This window comes from Spermophilus citellus (genome assembly GCF_964194105.1).
Source record: "Spermophilus citellus genome assembly, chromosome: 2".
Lineage (NCBI taxonomy): Eukaryota > Metazoa > Chordata > Mammalia > Rodentia > Sciuridae > Spermophilus > Spermophilus citellus.
The window spans coordinates 4,485,704-4,503,071 of record NC_138183.1 but is presented as its reverse complement, the minus strand read 5'-3'; the positions used below and the strand labels follow the sequence as shown (position 1 = coordinate 4,503,071).

General features: G+C 60.2%; 1 protein-coding gene across 4 annotated transcripts in view; it reads left to right on the top strand.

Moving 5' to 3' along the window:
• Nucleotides 1–16,727, top strand: part of NTNG2 (netrin G2) — a 62,424-nt gene extending 45,697 nt beyond the window's left edge. Inside the window, exons 4-11 of one of the 4 annotated variants that reach the window (XM_081278870.1) lie at nucleotides 2,929–3,101; nucleotides 5,935–5,961; nucleotides 6,852–6,989; nucleotides 9,383–9,457; nucleotides 10,941–11,042; nucleotides 12,294–12,461; nucleotides 13,723–13,857; nucleotides 14,253–16,727. In XM_081278870.1, the coding sequence (XP_081134996.1) occupies nucleotides 2,929–3,101; nucleotides 5,935–5,961; nucleotides 6,852–6,989; nucleotides 9,383–9,457; nucleotides 10,941–11,042; nucleotides 12,294–12,461; nucleotides 13,723–13,857; nucleotides 14,253–14,809 (1,375 nt within the window). In that variant the 3' untranslated portion in view covers nucleotides 14,810–16,727. The remainder of the gene's footprint in view (nucleotides 1–2,928; nucleotides 3,102–5,934; nucleotides 5,962–6,851; nucleotides 6,990–9,382; nucleotides 9,458–10,940; nucleotides 11,043–12,293; nucleotides 12,462–13,722; nucleotides 13,858–14,252) is intronic. The other 3 variants (XM_081278872.1, XM_081278871.1, XM_081278873.1) reach the window with 3 other exon arrangements.
• The last annotated feature ends 641 nt before the right edge of the window (nucleotides 16,728–17,368 follow it).

The window sequence follows — 17,368 nt, the reverse complement described above, 5'->3', positions numbered from 1 at the left end:
ATCCCCTTGCAGGTTCTTGTTTAAAACTGCTGTGATGTTTCAGAAGAAACCAGATCACAATAGACCTCGCCAATCAAGCGCCAGCAGCTGACCTTTCAGACGGTGGCTGAGCAGGGGCCACCTCTGCCTTGGGAAACCGGTGTCTTTTCCTCACAGTGGGCAGACTTCCTGGGGTGTGTGCTGGGTAAGGGTCCTCCACTTGTCAAGGAGCAGGCCCCAATGGGGGCTGAGACGCAGGAAGACGTCCCGCAGTCCAGGGGCAGAAACCCTCTGCACCTTTCCCTGCCTTGGGTGCCCCCGCCAAGGGCCTCCCTGAATGAGCTGATGTGCACAGCCTCTGTCTCTGTCCCCAGGAGTGGTGGCTACTTCTTCCTCTTCGTAGCTCTCCTTCGGGAAGACGTGGATCCATGCTCCCAGAGCTGGTCACTCCTATTTGATGTTTCCCTCGTATTCTGATATGGGAGGATTTCTGAGATGGATTGTCAATATTTGGGGAAAGCAAATCGCAGACTGATGGGTTTAGGAGAATCCTATTTTTTTTTTAATTTTTTTTAATATTTATTTTTTAGTTCTCGGCGGACACAACATCTTTGTTGGTATGTGGTGCTGAGGATCGAACCCGGGCCTCACGCATGCCTGGCGAGCGCGCTACCACTTGAGCCACATCCCCAGCCCCGGAGAATCCTATTTTTATCAAAATTTGCAAGGAGAAATATTTAGAGTAGAATAAACTACTTTCTTATTTCCTTGGAAGCAGGATTGCTATGCTGCCCGATGCTGTCTTCTAGAAACCCGTCCTGCACCCTCAGACGGCATCAGGACCTCCTGCTCCCCCTTTATGTAGCACTTGGGCACTGACACAGTTGAAAAGGACAGTGGACTACGATAATTAGGAGGCTCCTTTAGAGCAGTTTCAGGTTTGCAGAGACCTGTGGCCGGAAGTTGCCGTGAGTCTGTCTCCCCTGCAGTTTCCCTGTTACCGATCTGTTATGGTTATGAAGGTCAGTGGTTAGTAACTTAGTAACAAGTCTGTAGACGCCCTAGGCTCCCTCCAGTTTCCACAGGGCCAGGGTTCTGGACCTATTGTCCAGTGTCACCAGGGTGGCCGACTTGTCCTTCTTCCTGGCCTCTACACCCATTACTGATATTTAACATCGTCTTTCAGCTGGACCTGAGGCTCTGCCAGAGCGGCCCCTCTGCCCTGTGGACTAGCAGACGCCTGCTCTCAGATCAGAGCCTGTTTCTTGTTTTTCCTTGGTACCAGGGATTGAACCCAGGGGCATCTAACCACTGAGCCACATCCCAGCTCTTTTTATTTTTTGAGATAGGTTTTCACTAAGCTGCTCAGGGCCTCATTAATTTGCTGAGGCTGGCTTTGAACCTGTGATCTTCCTGTCTCGGCCTCCAGAGCCACTGGGATTACAGGCATGGCCACAGTGCCAAGCTAGAGCCTGCCTCTTAACAGGAACCCTGTGAATATTTCTCCTTGCATATTTTAATAAAAATGGGATTCTACTAAACACATCAGTCTTCAATTTGCTTTTTCCAAAAATTGACAGTATATCTTGGAAACCTTCCCGTATCAGAAAATAAAGCTTTTTCTCTCTAACTTTGTACTGTGGAGACTCTCCAACACACATATGAAAGAAGAGGGGATCCACCATGAGGCGCCTGTCACTCCAGCTGTCCACTAGGGGCCCTTCTTGCTTCCTTAGTATCTCAGTCCATGTTTCCCCTTTTTGTATTTGAAAGCAAATCCCAGTCGTCAGCTAATTTCACCTGCCATTATCTGTGGTACCTCTGTAACAGACAAGGACTCTGTCTGTGGCACATGACCATATCATCATCATCACACCCGATGAACGTTAACAGCAGAAAACATAGTGTCAGCGTCCAAAGCTCCACGTATCCCGTGTGTGGTGGAGGGTACAGAGCGCGGGAACCAAATCCAGGAGGCTCACACTGCCCGGGGTGATGGCCGGTGAGGGCCTCTAGATCGGGGTCCCCTCTCTGCCATCCATCCTCCCTTCCGACCCTTCCTGCAGCCTGGATTGTGCGGCTGTGTCCCTGGTTTGTGTGGAAGTGGCTCCATCCTCTGAACTGTCTGGTCCCATTCAAGTCCAGTCAGTCTCGTCAGTGGCTCTGGGCAGGGGCGTTTCTCCTACAGGAAACTCTCTCGGGTCGACTCTGTCTGTGATGTTCCGGGCGTCACTTCTCAACGCCCGGAGCCCTTTATTCACTGGGGCTGCTGATCCTAACATGAAATGCTTCTATAAAAAGAAACTTCCCTCCACGTTCGGTGGCCCTGAGGTACAGTCTGTGTAGGACAGGCAGGATCAATGCTTGGTTCTTCCCTTTATTTACCAGTTTTCAGAATAATGAGTTGCCTATAAATATTTGAATGAATGAATGAATAATACATGTGTGGATGAACCGGCGGGTTCGGGAGCTGGGGTTCTCTGCTGCCCTCCAGGAAGTAGGTGTGGGCCACCGCTGAGTAGCACAGGAGCCACCTTGGTGGGGTCCCTGTCTGAGTAAGGAGGGCCGGGAGCAGCGCTTGCTACCTGTCAGCCTTCAGTCAGGAGCGCAGGTGAGCTGAGTTCCTAAAAATACAGCGTCTGGGACCGGGGATCAGCCGGTCCCATCAGCGGCATCAGACCCTGGAAACCACACGCTGGGAGAAGGGACCGACTGCAGGTCCAGGCTCCAGCAGGGAGAGGTCTCAAAGTGCCGCAGACCCTCCCCAGGACGGGGAGTTGGGAGTTTCTGTCCCAGAGGAGGAGTCGGGTGCAGGCTGGGCTGGTGGCCTTGCAGGGTGCCTTCTAGGCCAGCCCGGCACCACCCAGCCTGCTCCTGGGGGGCGCTCCGTCCGCCTGCCCTCTGCTTGCTGACCTCTCTGCCCTCTCTGCCCTCTCTGGGTCTCCCCAGGTGCAAGTGCAACCTGCACGCCAACCTGTGCTCGGTGCGGGAGGGCAGCCTGCAGTGCGAGTGTGAGCACAACACCACGGGCCCCGACTGCGGCAGGTGCAAGAAGAACTTCCGCACGCGGGCCTGGCGCGCCGGCTCCTACCTGCCGCTGCCCCACGGCTCTCCCAACGCCTGTACGTACGCCCCAGCCCCCGCCAGCCTGGCTGCAGCCCACAGATGTGCACCTGGCACACATGTGGACACACATGTGCCCTTGGGCTTACAAGCACACACACACACCAACAGATGTGCACAGGCCTGGGTGTGTGCACGCGCGCACGCGCACACACACACACACACACATTTTGTTGGGAGCCTGTGACAAGACCCTCTGGCACGCGGGCCCACTGCCCTGGGGAAACCCGGGATGAGCTGGCCAGCCCCCTTCCTGCTGCCCTTCCCTCCTTGACTGAGAAGCAGGCAGGAGGCCCCTGGAAGCAGCGGGTGGAGACCCCCCTCCAGGCAAGCAGGACCCACGCGGAATGTCACGGGATGCATGTCTCATGGTGTCACAGGCTGCAGGGGCCCCTCCCTGGGCGTTTTCAGCCCAGCCCCTGGACGTGGGGCTCTTGTTCTCCCATTTTCTGAGGCACCCCCTGAGGCCCTCGGTGAGCCCCAGGGCCTGCCCAGTCCTACCCTCCCCGGCTCCCCAGTGCCAGGAAGGCCTTGCAGGGGTTTGCCCACAAGGGTCAGCACTGCAGACCCCTTCAGGGGTCCCCCCCCACCACCTGCCCCCAGTGTAGGCCACAGGTGCCTCCAGGAAATCAGGGACCCCAGGGAGTTGCTGGGCTGCGAGTGGAGAAGGGCCTGGCTGGCTCAGGGGGAGCACCCCTCTGACCCTGGAGTGCCTCTGGTTCTTCCCATGTCCAACACCTGTCAGGGCTTTATCCTTTGTCCCCATCGGAGGCTACAGCGGCCCGCTGCATGCCCCCCGGCCTCCCCCCAACACTGAGGAACACTGAGGAACTGCCACTTCCACCACCCAGCCACCTCGGGGCCTCGCGGCACAACAGCAGGAGTCGCAGCCAGGGTGGGGTCCAGACCTCCTGGACCATGCCAAGGGCGGGCAGCAGCCTCCTGCCCCAGGACCGCCCGGTCCTGCTGGGCACCCGCCCTGACTGGGAAAGATTTACGTGGCTTTAGGCTGATCAAAGCTGAAGCTCGGCAAGGCCGTGACAGGCATGTCACACCAGGGGCCTGGGCCGGCGTGACAGGACTTTGAACAGGCGACGCTCCAGCACCTCACAGCACTGGAGGGTCTTCAAAGGCACCGAGACTGACTGCTCTGGTGCGGCCCACCCCCTGCCTGGTCCCTCCTCCCAGGTCCCCTCCCCATCTCTTTTGTCCTGAACCTTTTCTTTCAATGTGTCACCCTCTCCCCTGGCAGTCCTGCCTCCGCTTTGTCCCAAGGCCTCTCCCGCCCGCCTCCCTCCCCTGCGCACACTCCCCGGCTCCTCTCTCCCATTCCAGGAAGGATTCTGCAGGGCCTCCTTTCTGCCCGCATCCACCACCAGGTCTCTGGCCTGCTGTTACACGCGCCCCACCTTCACCCCAGGCGGGAGTCCTCGCCTGTATGACCAGCCTGGACAGACAGACCTCAGCCCTGGCCTTTGCTCCCATTTTGGGGAGACAGCCCTGGAGCCAGCCCCGCCACTGCCTCCCCAGGTGTCACCAGGAAGGAGGGGTCCTCCTTGACCCCTGGGAGGAGGGGTGCTGTGTCACTGGGTCCCCTGCCTCTGGGGCAACAGGGAGAGGACAGAGGAGGAGATGCAGCCCCAGGTCAACCCTTCCTCCCCTCTCCATGACCGCATCCCAGCAGGTAGCACCGTCCCCAGGGGAGCTGCCGGGGCGGGGGTCACCTGATTGGAGCCCCCGCCCACACCTGCCCAGGCTCCCTCCCTTCCCAGAGCCTGTGCCCCCCAACCTGCCTCAGCCTTGCTGAGGAACCCCATGGCCCCCACCCCCCACTTCCCGTCAGGCCATCCTTCCTGGGGGCCACCCGCTTCAAAGCCCTGGGACCCTCCGAACGCACCCCTACTCATGGGACCTGCTGGGAGAACCCCACCATCCCCTACCCCTGAGCCCCAGCCCCCCACATCCCTTTTCTGACGTCTCTTGTGACTGTGTCCTGCAGCCTGGAGCTTCCTGTGCCCTGTCCACTGCTCCCTCACCCTCTAGGCCCCAGTGGGCGCGACCTTGCCCATCTGAGTTCCCTGCAGTTAGCTCTGCCTGGCCCTCCACACCCCCCACACTTGGGTGGTAAAGGGAGTCCGGTGTGGGTGCTCATCCTCCGCCTCCCCGGACTGTGGGGGCCACAGCCATGTGCCCTAGGGCCACCACATGCCTTTCTCAGGAACACCTGCCTGCTGTTTGTGGCTGTGCCTGTCCCCAGCTCTGGGGGAGGCCTCCAGTCAGACACCCTAGGCCTCCTTCCCTCCTGAGGCACAGGAAGCCGGGTTCAGGGTGCACCCGGCCACGCCCCGCGGCCTCCTCCCCTGCAGGGCAGGACATAAGGACCCCATGTGGGGCTGCCCTTCCAGGGGTGCTCATGCTGCCCGGCGGAGGCCCCTTAACACCGGGCAGCCAGGCAATCCCAGCGGGCTGTTGGGCCACCTCCGTGTCCCTGTCTATACTATGGGGCCCCAAATCTGAAATCAAATACAAAGGGGGTGCCTGGCACTCACGGGCACGTGGGGGCTTGCAGTTCCCAGACTTGGTTTCTCCATCTGCAAAGTGGGCCCCTCCTCTCTGGTGGCAGTGGGAATAAACGGACTCGTCCTCTGCCGAGGTCCCCAGGCCCAGAGGCTGCTCCTCCTGCCGCAGGTGCAGTGGGGCAGAGCTTGGGACCTCGGAGGGAGGGACACCTCCCTGGGCTCACCCTGCCCTGCCACTCACTCCTCTGCAGGGAGGAGAAGCTGTCCTCTTTTGCCCCCACAGCCAGCTCTGTGACCCTTTGTCTCCCTGCAGGTGCCGCTGCGGGCTCCGCCTTTGGCAGTAAGTAGACTACATAAGCCTCCTTGTATGTCCCGAAAGAGCAACAGAGAAGGGAGGGGCTGGACGTCCCTCTGGCCTCGTGCTCCCTCTGCTCATCACCCTCATTTGCTTCCTCGCCTCTCTCCCTCGCCTCTCTGTCGCCTGCAGCCCGGCAACTTCGTCTCTCCCAGGAGCTTCATTAGTGCTGCTTTGGAAGCCTCAGGGCCTTTGCACAGGTCCCCTAGACTCCTGGGCCCACTCCCTGCTCCCCTCGCCACTCATTCCTTGGCTTCTTCTCTCTCCCCAAATCTGGAAGGAGTCTCTCCTGCCAGACAAGGAAAGGGGGGCCTTCTTCTCCTGCCAGTGACAGAACCTGACCCCCACCTTCCAGCTCAGCTCAACTCCCCGGGCAGGTCAGACTGGTGGGTCACCTGCAGGAAAGGAGTCCTGGGAGTCCTGAGGAGGCTGAGGGTGCTGGCAGTTAGTACCATCTGGACAGGTCGCCAGGCCCCAGGGCTCCAGGCACCCGGCTACCAGGACTCGGTACTAGCTCACTTACGCCCTCTTGGCAGCCCCCGCCGGGGGGCATAGGGCTTGCCATCTGCTCTGCCAGCCAGCAGGAAGGGGCTGGCCCCTGTCAAACAGGCGGCTGGTGGCAAACCCCAAATCTCGGAAGTGCTTCTAAGACGTTTGACGCCCTCTACCACAGCTCTGTGGGCCATACCCCATCCAGCTGCCCTCCCCCACCTGGCTGCCCCCCACGGGGACGCCAGTGGGCAGAGAGGGCCCCAGAAGGAGGCTGGCCCCGCAGGGGACGCGGGTCTGCACAGCCGGCATCTGCACAGGTGTCTTCTTGGTGGTGCCCGGCTCCCCCGCCCCTCACCTCCTCTTGCTTTCCCATCTCTCACCAGGCGCCGGCAGGTCCCGAAAAGACCCTGCGCCCCAGCCCCCCGTGGCCACCATGGCCATAAGCGGGGAGCCCATCGCTTCCACCCCCTCCACATCTACCGCCCAGGCCCCCAGAGTCCCCAGTACCCCACTGCCCACAGGTGGGTGCCTGTGATCCCAGTGTGCCCTACCCGCTGCTGCTGCTCCTGGCCCCGGGCAGGGCTCGCCTCTTAGAGTAGGAAGCACTAGTGCCCTGGCGTGTGAGAGTGTGGCCCAAGGGGACCTCCAGGCCGCTGAGCCAGCCTGTCATCGAGCCCCAGCCAGGGACCCAGGCATCACTTCAGGCTCCCAAAGTCCTCTTCCCCTGGCCTCTAAGGCACTCCTGAAGGGTCCTGATTCCATTGTGGCCAAGGGGCCAGGGGGGCCAGTGGTAGAAAGGACACCCTGACATTCAAACTTAGATGGGGACAATAGTATTTCAGAGGAGCCTCCTGGGCAGAGGCTGGGGTGAGGAAGTCGGGGCTTCCTACATAAGTGACCCAGCCTCCTGACTGCCGTTGTGCTACAGTGAAGGGCAGACAGGAGCAAAATGGCCAGGAAGGGGAGGGGTCTGCCCCGTTCCCACGGGGGGCCAGGCACACCCTCCCCACCACATGGGCACTCTGAGCGACCTTGAATCCTCTTCCAAAGCTGCTTCTGATTTGGCGTGAGGGGTGCAGGGCAGACCCTGAGTTTGAGCATGAAAGGAGACAGGGGTCAGAGTGGTGACCCCAAAGGTTTGCGTGATGAGGGTCCCTAGAACCCTGGCTGTGAGCAGGAGACACCCTCCCTCCAGACTCCAGAACAGACATCTGGGTGGGCATGCTGTGGGCCCTGCTCCTGCGCCCTGTGCCAGGCAGCGAGTGTTAAGGGAAGCGGTGGCTCAGGGTGGCAGCCAGTTGTCTGAGCCCTCGGTGTCTAGGGTCCTCACCTCCCCTAGAGCCTTAACCTGGAGCCCCCAGGACGCCTGAAGGCCCGTGGGCAGGGTGATGTTCCAGCTGGTGAGAGTGGGCTTCACCCAGCCCAGAGCTGTGCTCTGCGGGGAGCTGACGGAGGCTGTCATTTTCCTAGTCCCGCTGGGAGTGGGATGGAGGCTTAGGAAGCAGCAGCGGGGTTTATGGTGGTGAACTAGACCTCAGTAAAGCTGTTCTAAAAAAAGAAAAGGAAGGGAAGGAAGAGCAGCTGCCCAAGGCCTCAGGATGATGAAGATGCTGGACGGGAGCTCAGGGCTCACCGACTTCAGCTGCCACCTGCCCCCTCTGCCACCCATGCCCGGGCCTGGGCGCCGTGAGGTGGCACCACCTCTGTGGCCTGGCTTCCTGGCTCCCTAGCTCTGAGTAGGCCTCGGGAACGTCTCGGGAACATTCTTCTCACACTCCTGAGCATGTCCTGGACAGCCCAGCGGGAGGCTTCCCCTCCTCAGACCCTGGCCCCCAGATAGCCTCAGGCTTCTCCAGCCCTTCCAACAGGCTCTTCAGCCTCTGGTCAGACTCCCTGGCCCCGATGTTTCTCCCACAGCTGACGGGCCGCTAGTCCCTCCCCACTGGGCCCTGGGCGGGGGGTTAGGGTTAGGGTGCCTGAGGGCTGCCGTCACTGCGGCTCTAATTAAGCCCTTGCCAATTTGAGTCCCCTGGCGTGGTTTCCTCTCTGAAGGCCACACTAATGTCAACTTGATGTCCAAGGCCCTCGCTGCAGCTGGGAAGGGTCCTGCCCACGTTAGCTGCAGATTCTCTGTCTCTCCTCCTCCGTCCTCGTTGTGGGTGCTCCCTTCAGGAAGCAGGAAGCCTCAGCTCCCCCGGCCCTCTGGGTTTGTCCTTCAGATGCCCTCAGAGCAGCTCGTCCCCAGCCCACCCACGCTGCCCGCTGTGCCTAGTTGGTCTTAGGGATGAGCACTGTGGTGTGTGGCAGGCGACCCATGTCGGGTCCCCAGAGAAAATGAGGGAGGTGGAAGGGCTGTGACCCAAGAGGTGGGTCAGATGGAAGAGGACACTCGGGTCCCTGGCTGGGGGTTGGAAAAGAGGTGTCTGGGGGCCTCTGGACACATGGGGTACCCTGCCGGGACACGCATCCTCCTTTGCAGCCATTAGCCAGAAACTCAGCAGAGTCTGGGCCAGGCACAGGACCTGGTCCAACACTACCCTTTGGTCAGAATGGGAACCACACAGGGAGGGTCAAAGAGTCCCCAGGTTCAAGTTTTCCACAGAAGGAAGGACTGCCCAGGGCTCGCAGATTCTCAGGCATGGGGGCCCCCGGTGTCTAGCAGTGTGTGCGTGTGCGTGTGTGTGTGTGTGTGCATGTATGTGTGCACATGACTGTGCGTGTGTGTGTGCATGGGCGTGCACCTCCCAGGGCTGCAGTAGTGTAGATGCTGCCTCTGTAGTGGATTTGGACCCAGGTCTTCTGGCAGTATAGACAGAGCCTCTCCTCCATAGTGCTGCTTCTTATGAGGGGCCTGTGGGAGTGTGGCGGTGTCACCTCCTCGCATAACTCGACTTCTTCTCTTCTTCCCTGCAAGAGTGGACCAGGCCATCAACAGCTGCCCCTCGTGGGGAGAGCTCCCCCCAGCCCCAGGTTTCCTCCAGTGAAGAAGGTATGGGGGGCAGGGCCTGCGACAGGCCTTAGGACCCCAGAAGCCCTCCTTAGCTCCTTGGGCCCCTCTGTCCCTCGTCGAGGTAGTAGGTGTACATGTTGGGGACCGGGGTGGGACGGAGATCCCAGGAACTGAGGGAGGGGTGTAGAGAGACAAGCATCTGAGAGCTCAGGCCAGAGCAGCGAGGGGAGGCCCGAGCTCTGCAGGCAGCCTCAGCTGCGTGGAGGGCATGACACCACGGTTCCCCAGGGGGTCAGAGTCAGGTGGCCACACTGCCCTCATTACAGGAATCCTCTCACTGGCCGCCCGTTTCACAGGACCCTCATCACAGGCATTGACGGAGCCCAGAGAGGGGACAGGTAGACCTGCAGGGTGCTTGCGAGTGGGTGAGGGAGAAGGGAGCGCGCACCTGGGAGGGCGGCTGGGCCGTGGCTCAGCCAGGCAGCGGCAGGAAGCTGGTCAGCTTGCTGGTCAGAGTAGGCCGGGGAGGGATAGCAGAAGGCCGTGAGGACAAGCCAAGAGTCTCTCTGCACTGGAGTGGGGGACACAGCCCTCTTGGGGAGTCAGGGGGGGACATGTGCAGGAAACAGGCCCATCTAGCTCCACAAGGGGAGCTGGCCCCTACCTGTTCCCAGCCCTGTGCCATCTCTGAGCGGCGAGCAGGGCTTTGAGTGCCCCCTGCTGGCAAGGGGCTCCCCAGCTGGGCCCACAGTTATGAAAGTCAGCTCCTAGCAACCTGGAGGCCTCCCCGTGGTGACAGAGACAGGTAGAGCCAGCTGAAGCCATCATTTCCCTTCCTTGGACCCAGTAAGTCTCCACAGACTCCCAGAGGGGACAGTGGCATGCTCACCCCCAACAGGGGCTGGGGCCTCCCTGGGATCCCAGACGATGGAGACAGGTACGTCCACATTCTTGGCTTGCAACGCTTGGAAGTGGGAATCCAGGGACAGTAACAGACACCTTAGTGGTGCAGAGAGGCTCTTCAGAAAGGACAGGAGGTGCCCAGGTCGCCAGTGCTGGGTTCAGATGGTGGGTCAGATGCCCACAGAGTTTGGGGGCTGAGGCGGAGGGGGGCGTGCCAGGAGTCTTAGAGAGATTCTCATCCTGTCAGAAACCCTCCAACAGGGAGTGTCTCGCTCGGCACTCTGGGGGATGTCGGAGACAGAGAGGTCACTTGGGGGGACTGATCCAGATGGGTAGTAGATGGTCTCAGAGACGGAATCCGGCTGGCCCTGGGAGCTCTCCTGCTGCAAGGTGCTTCAACTCCCAGTCTCTGAGAGGGGCCTGACTCCCCCCTGAGGGCATGTGTTCTGACACCCGGGTGGCCTCCCCCTACCTCCAAGTGAGCAGGTGACAAGACTGGCCCAGAGCTGGCCCAGGGCATCTCAGGAGACTTTGTCCATCTTCTCACTGGGCTGGGGCTGCCCACCCCGGGGCAGCTGGACAGTGGCAGGTGAAAGAGCTTGTTTCTCGTCTCTCCAAGCTGGGGGCACTTCCGCTGCTGTCCCCACCCCTGCTAAGAGCTCCAAACTATTCCAGCTCAAGCCCAAATCTCCTCAAGTGATGCCTATTGAAGAATTCCAAGGTAAGAGAAGGCCCGGGGCTGGACCAGCCCTCCCCCGACATCTCTTCCCCACCTCCACTGGAAAAAAAGGGTGCAGGACAGGGCCGCTGGCGTCCTGCTCAGAAAACCCTCCTGGAGTAGCTGGGTCAAGGTTAAACTGTGCCTCTCTTCCCTCCGGCCCTCCAACCCCACGGGAGCTGGAGACAAGTATGAGTCAGAAGCCAACCTGGGCACAGTGGGCAGGCCCACGGCAGCAGAGTTGCTGCCAGAAATAGCCTGTCCTGACTCCCTTGGGAGGTGTGGCCCAGGGGCTCCCTTGGTTGAAGAAGAATCTGGGCCACTCTGGTCACTGATGCTGCTCTTCAGGACACTTGGAAGATGCCCTTCCTCCTTCTGAAATGATGAGGTGAAGGGGTGGTCCAGGAGGCCCATGGGTGGGGAGGCCCCCATCTCTCATAGACTGCTTCTCCAGCGTCTCCCACACCCTGTGGAGTCCACCTGGGAGCCTTGCCCCAGGTGGCCACGATTTTGGCAAAGCCACTGGGCAGGAGTCAGCCTAAGAACCACATGAAGGGGCTGGCGGCGGCCCCGTGATGGCACTGGGGTGGCTCTTCTCCAGGATCAGCGAGCATCAGAAGCCCTCTGGGACCAGGAGGGATCAGGGAGATGCCTAGGGCCCTGCAAAACCTGCACTCTGATCCCAATCAAACCCATGAAAAGCTCAGACTAATCACAAAGGGTCCTGTAGGGACAGGGACAGGTGGTTTTCTCCCAACCCTCTTCCAAAGCAGCACGGGAAAGAAGCTCCTGGCCCATTCCCTCTCGTCCGGCATCTGTGCATGCATTCAGCCATCCGCAGAACCCTGGCCACGTGATGGCCCGCCAGGAACTCGGGCACTGCCTTCCCTGAGCTCACAGCCTGGCAGCACCACCCTGTCCTCCATGCATGAATCAGTTTCTAGTCACCCTGGTGCGCGGGCACCCTTCGAGAGCACTTTGCCCTGGCAGCTGGCCAGGTGTTAGCAGGTGCTGCCCATGCCCTTCCTGGTCCCTGACCACAGGCCTGCATGGGTCCTGCTGGCTTTGAGCTAGAAGGCCTGGCTCTTTCCAAATGCCACACAAGTGTCTGAGGCCTGGGGCACCTTCTGGGTCCTCTTCCAAAGATGCCTCCCTCCCTCCCCTCATGTCCTGGGGTGGGTCCTTCCTCCCCCATGCCTCAGTTTCCTCAGATGCTCACTGACCGTGGGTGTCTCTCCCGCTTGGCCGGCCCAGACTGTGAGTGCTACGGCCATTCCAACCGCTGCAGCTACATCGACTTCCTGAACGTGGTGACCTGTGTCAGCTGCAAGCACAACACCAGGGGCCAGCACTGCCAGCACTGCCGCCTGGGCTACTACCGCAACGGCTCGGCTGAGCTGGACGACGAGAACGTCTGCATCGGTAAGGTGCAGGCCGCAGGCAGCCAGGGCAGGGCTGGGCGGAGGCCCCGGGTGGAACCACCTGGGTGGTGCAGAAATCCCAACCCAGGGCCCCCTCCAGTAGGTGCCTCTAGGGACAGATGCCTGCAGAGCTGCTCTGCTAGCGACCACCGTAGCTTCTTCCCTCAGGTCCTGGAGATGTAGAGCCTCTAGTTAGAGGCAAAGGCTGGGTTCTAGAGCTGGCCTTGCTATGTGCTTTTGGGCCAGTCCTTTGCCCTCTCTGACTCCACACTGTAAGATCGGGAGGTGATCCGGTTAAAGGCTTTCAACCTCTTCTATTGCTGAAGCGTCTCCTTCAAATGCTTCATAAGCAGAGGCCCAGCTCACACCAGCTGCCCTGTGGGCCCTGCTTGGCTTTCTCAACACTCTACTCCAAGACGGGTTTGGGGTAGAGGAAAAGAAAATGCACGGAGGCCTTGGGCCCACACAGGGGACAGACCATCCCAGAGAGCCAAACCCGTAACACCCAACCAACACACCCTGTAAGCCCAGGGAGGGGAGCCCGGGCTGCCCCCCACCTGTGTGCAGCAGAGACCAGGTCTCAGCTTCAGAGGCTGTCCCCACTGCCAGCCAGCCAGGGAGCCCCACTGCGCACCCCCACAGGCTGCCCTGGCTGTGCAGAAGAGGGGCTGCTGTGAGGCTGGAGCTGTGGCCTGAACCAAGGCAGCAGCCTTCAGGTAATTCCATCTCCTCTGAGTGATGGAAACAGAATCCTGCTGCCAGTGCTACATCGGGCCTGTCAGATTAGAGGTGCCCCCTTCTCTCCCTGTCTCTATCTCCAATCCGGGTAAGAGCCCTGGGCTTCCACGACTGGGAGATGGAGGGATTCGACCCCTCCACCATCCTGCTGGGCAGAAGGAGGGCAGCCCTGTGGAGGGGTCACCCCTCATACCCACACTCCACAGCCTCCTAGACAGATGCTTGGTGGCCTGCCACCTGTCAGACTCATAGCTCTTTAGAGCTGAAAAGAATGAGTACCCCTCCAGTTGTCCAGAGAGGGGAAGGGACTAGCCCGAGCCACACAGCCCCAGGGCCAGGAGAGGAAGATGGAGTCTTCCCATGAGACCTAGACTTTCCAGGCAGTCGCCACCTGCTGTCCAGACGCGGGCTCCAGCAGACAGGGAGACCCGGCTGGGAGAAGTGCGAAGCCTGGTGGGATGCGGTCCCCGCGGATGGCAGCCACAGGTCGCCCTGACGGCGCGCCCGTGTACGTGTCCGCCCAGAATGTAACTGCAATCAGATCGGCTCCGTGCACGACCGGTGCAACGAGACGGGCTTCTGCGAGTGCCGCGAGGGCGCGGTGGGGCCTAAGTGCGACGACTGCCTCCCCACGCACTACTGGCGCCAGGGCTGCTACCGTGAGTGCGGAGTGCGCGCCCGCCCGGGTGGGCGGGGCGGGATGGGAGGGACCCCCCTGTGGGCGGGGCCTAATGTGTTAGTGGACAGGGTCCTTCCCCGGTGGAAACCTCTAGGGAGACCGAGCTGGGGTGGGGAGCCCAGGGGTGAGTCGGCCTTAGTAGAGGGTGGGAGATCGTGGCAAGGCTCTGGAGGCGAGGCAGCAGGTGCGCCTGAAGAACTGCGCCGATGCCCGAGCCGGAGCGGAGCAGGGGGAGCGGTAGCCAGAGGCAGACGGGGCCAGGTCTTGCCGGGCGTCGTTACCAACCAAGCAGGGGCGTTTTGCACCAAGTACGCCCTGAGCCTCACATGCCCTGGTCCAGACCGTGCCCCAAGGGTTCCCCTATGCCCGTCACAGAAGCTCCAACATGGGGGGTGGACCAGCCACCAGCCGCGTCAACTGCCCCCTCCGCCCCGCAGCCAACGTGTGCGACGACGACCAGCTGCTCTGCCAGAACGGCGGCACCTGCCTGCAGAACCAGCGCTGCGCCTGCCCGCGCGGCTACACTGGTGTGCGCTGCGAGCAGCCGCGCTGCGACCTCGCCGACGACGACGGCGGCCTGGACTGCGACCGCGCGCCCGGGGCCGCCCCGCGTCCCGCCACCCTGCTCGGCTGCCTGCTGCTGCTGGGGCTGGCCGCCCGCCTGGGCTGCTGAGCTCTGCCCGGGGACCCGCGGCCGGGGAGGGTGGACCGCGCGCTCTGCGCCATGCGCCCCGCGTTTCGCGTCCGGGGATCCTAGGCGTCCAAGACCGGGCGGCGACAAGGGTGCGGCCGAGCTGCTCCCAGGTGCTACTCAGCAGAGTCCTCCCGCCCTCCCGCTCCGCCTCGCGGCACCGCGCCGCCCGGCACTGCCCTCCCCTCGCAGCTGGGGCGCTGTGGGGTTCTGCCCCTGCAGCCTGCGATTTGGGTTTTAGTTTTTCTTTTATATTACCTGCCGCCTCTTTATTTTATTTTTCTTAATTTCTCTTTCTTTTCACTTTTCTTTTCCTTTGCTGTCCGTGAGACAGGGGGCCGGGAGAAACGCTGCTCGCCCCAACACCCCCAGATCCCGCCCCGACCTCACATACACGCAGGACTGTTGCAGACACCCCTGCGCCCGCCCTGGCTTACACCAGCCAGCGGCCCCGGAACTCCAGTTGCCTACCACTCTAGTCGCTGACTTGATTCTCTTTTATATTCTTTATTTTCCTTTGCAACCCACCAGACCCCGAGCCCCACAGCGGCTTGGTGACCAAGGAACTCACCATCTGGGGTTGGGGGTAGAAAGAAGGGTTGGGAGGGGTGGAAACTTGGTTTTGTAGAGAACTATTTTTGTTTGTATTAACTGTCCCCTGTAAGGAGGGACTGGGTGGAAGCTGGTCACCGCAGGTGGCTGATGGTGTATAACAGAACAGAGTAAAGAGTGCTCACTGCTGCCTCTCAGGCCTTTCTTTCTGTGTTGATGGATACCCAGTAAGTTTGGGGCTTATGGAGGAACCCACAAAATAGCCTTTAAGAAATGATCTCCCTATCACGGCCACCACTTCCCAGATGGTCCCGTGAGGTTGAGCAGGCAGCCCTCTGGGCAGGCTCCCCACGCAGGGCGATTTCCTCTGGCCAGGCTGCTAAAGACTAATGTTAGGAGCTTCCCCAGACTGAAAGGTTGTCCCCCATCCACACACACACACCCCCCACACCCCACCCCGGCCAAACCAGAGCATCTTGGCATTTTGCTACAGAAGCCAGAGGAAGTGGCTCACAGTGAATTCTCGAAGGCCGAATCTAATGCTCTGATCTGTAATCTGTCTCTACAGCTGTCCAGCCTGGGCGTGGCATCTCAGCCCTGTTGGACCCCGGGCCTCAGGTCCAATATCAGGTTACAGCCCCCCAACCCCACACAAACCACACTGCTACCTTGGCCATGGCCTGCCTGGCCAGAGCCCTTTTGCTGGTCAGAGAAACCAGAGATGTGCCCTGCAGAGATACACCTCAGGCCATCCACTTCTTCCCCTTACCTTCAGAGGACCAGGGAGGGTGGCAGAGGGGAGAGGGAAGTGAGTCTTGAGAGGAAGCCGCCTAGAATTCAGGGTTTAACTCAGGTACTTTGCTATCTGAGGACCCAAAGGTCTCTGCAGCCACTCAACACTCCAGCTTTGGGAGTCACTGTCCCCACTGCCTGCCCTCGCTTCTCAAGGCTTCTCCTACTACCTGTTTACTTCTGAGTAGCACCATGGCCCCATATGGGTTCCTAATTGCTCTCACTATTCCTGCTGGTCACCCCATATTCTGGCTTCTGCTAGCTGCGTCTGCTCTTTCCAGGCTGGGAAACAGACCTGGATCCTCTGCTCAGGTTCCTGGAGTGAAGCTAAGACTGAGCTGAAAGAACTTGGCCTTGGGAATAATAAGAGATTATACCTGGAAAAGGCAGAGCATCTAGGATGGGTATTAAGTATGACTTGAGGCCCAATGCTGCCCTCTGCCGGCCTCTCTCCACTGCATTCACATCACCAGGCTGCCTGTCAGCTCCCAGCCCCAAGGAAGTGCCTTCTGTCAGTTCCCCTGCAGGTCTCCAGGCTCCAACTCATCTTCAGAGAACCCCACTTAGAGGGACCAAAGTGCCCAGGTAAAAATAAAACACATATCTGGGGCTACTTGGGGGCCAGAGTGGTCATGCAAGCAATTCTGGCCAACAAAGTATAAACAGGAGTGATGGATGGTGCTTCCAGAAAGTTCCTAAAAGTCCTCCCCTCTTCCCCACTCCCACAAAGCCTCAGTTGGACCCATGTTGGGCCCTGGCTCTCTCTTCTCTCCCTCCCTGGCTCTGTTCAGGCTGGGGATGGGGTGGGCGGAGGCAGGAGCCCTCTGGCAACCTTGATATGAGCACATCTCCCTCTGGATGGTGGAGCCAAGAACTTGCCTCTGAAGATCTAGCAGAGCTGAAGACATCAACTGTGCTGCTGCCCCATTCTTCAGATTGTGTGAGAAAAAAAATAATAAACCTTGATGTGATGCAAACTTCGGAAATGAGGTATTCTGTCCTGTGCAGATTCACCAATTCCTAATCTCAGGCCCTCCCTGCTTGACATCAGGTCCCTGATTCTCCAGGCCAGAGATTAAAACCCACCCCTGCTGCAAGACCCTGCCCCTCAAGTCCAAACACAGGCGACAGCTTCCAGACCAGGGACAGTGCCACCGCTGTCCAGAACAGGGCCTGCTGCTGCTTTCCAGAAGGGGGCAGCTGGCCCAAATCATCTTCCTTCTAGTTGCCAGGAAGAAGAGGACATCAGTTAGAACCACACAGCAGGGGCAATCCCACCAGAGCGGAGCGCCCAGGAGGCTGTGGTGCAGGACCTGTAGAGGGCGCTATTCTCAGAAAGTCGTGAGGGAGGGGAGCTAGGAGAGGGCGGGGAAGGAGTGGTCAGCGTCCCTGGAGCCAGGCTTTGTTCCAGTGAAGGGGCAGTGTGTGCATGCTAAATTAGAGTGGCAGCCCCAGA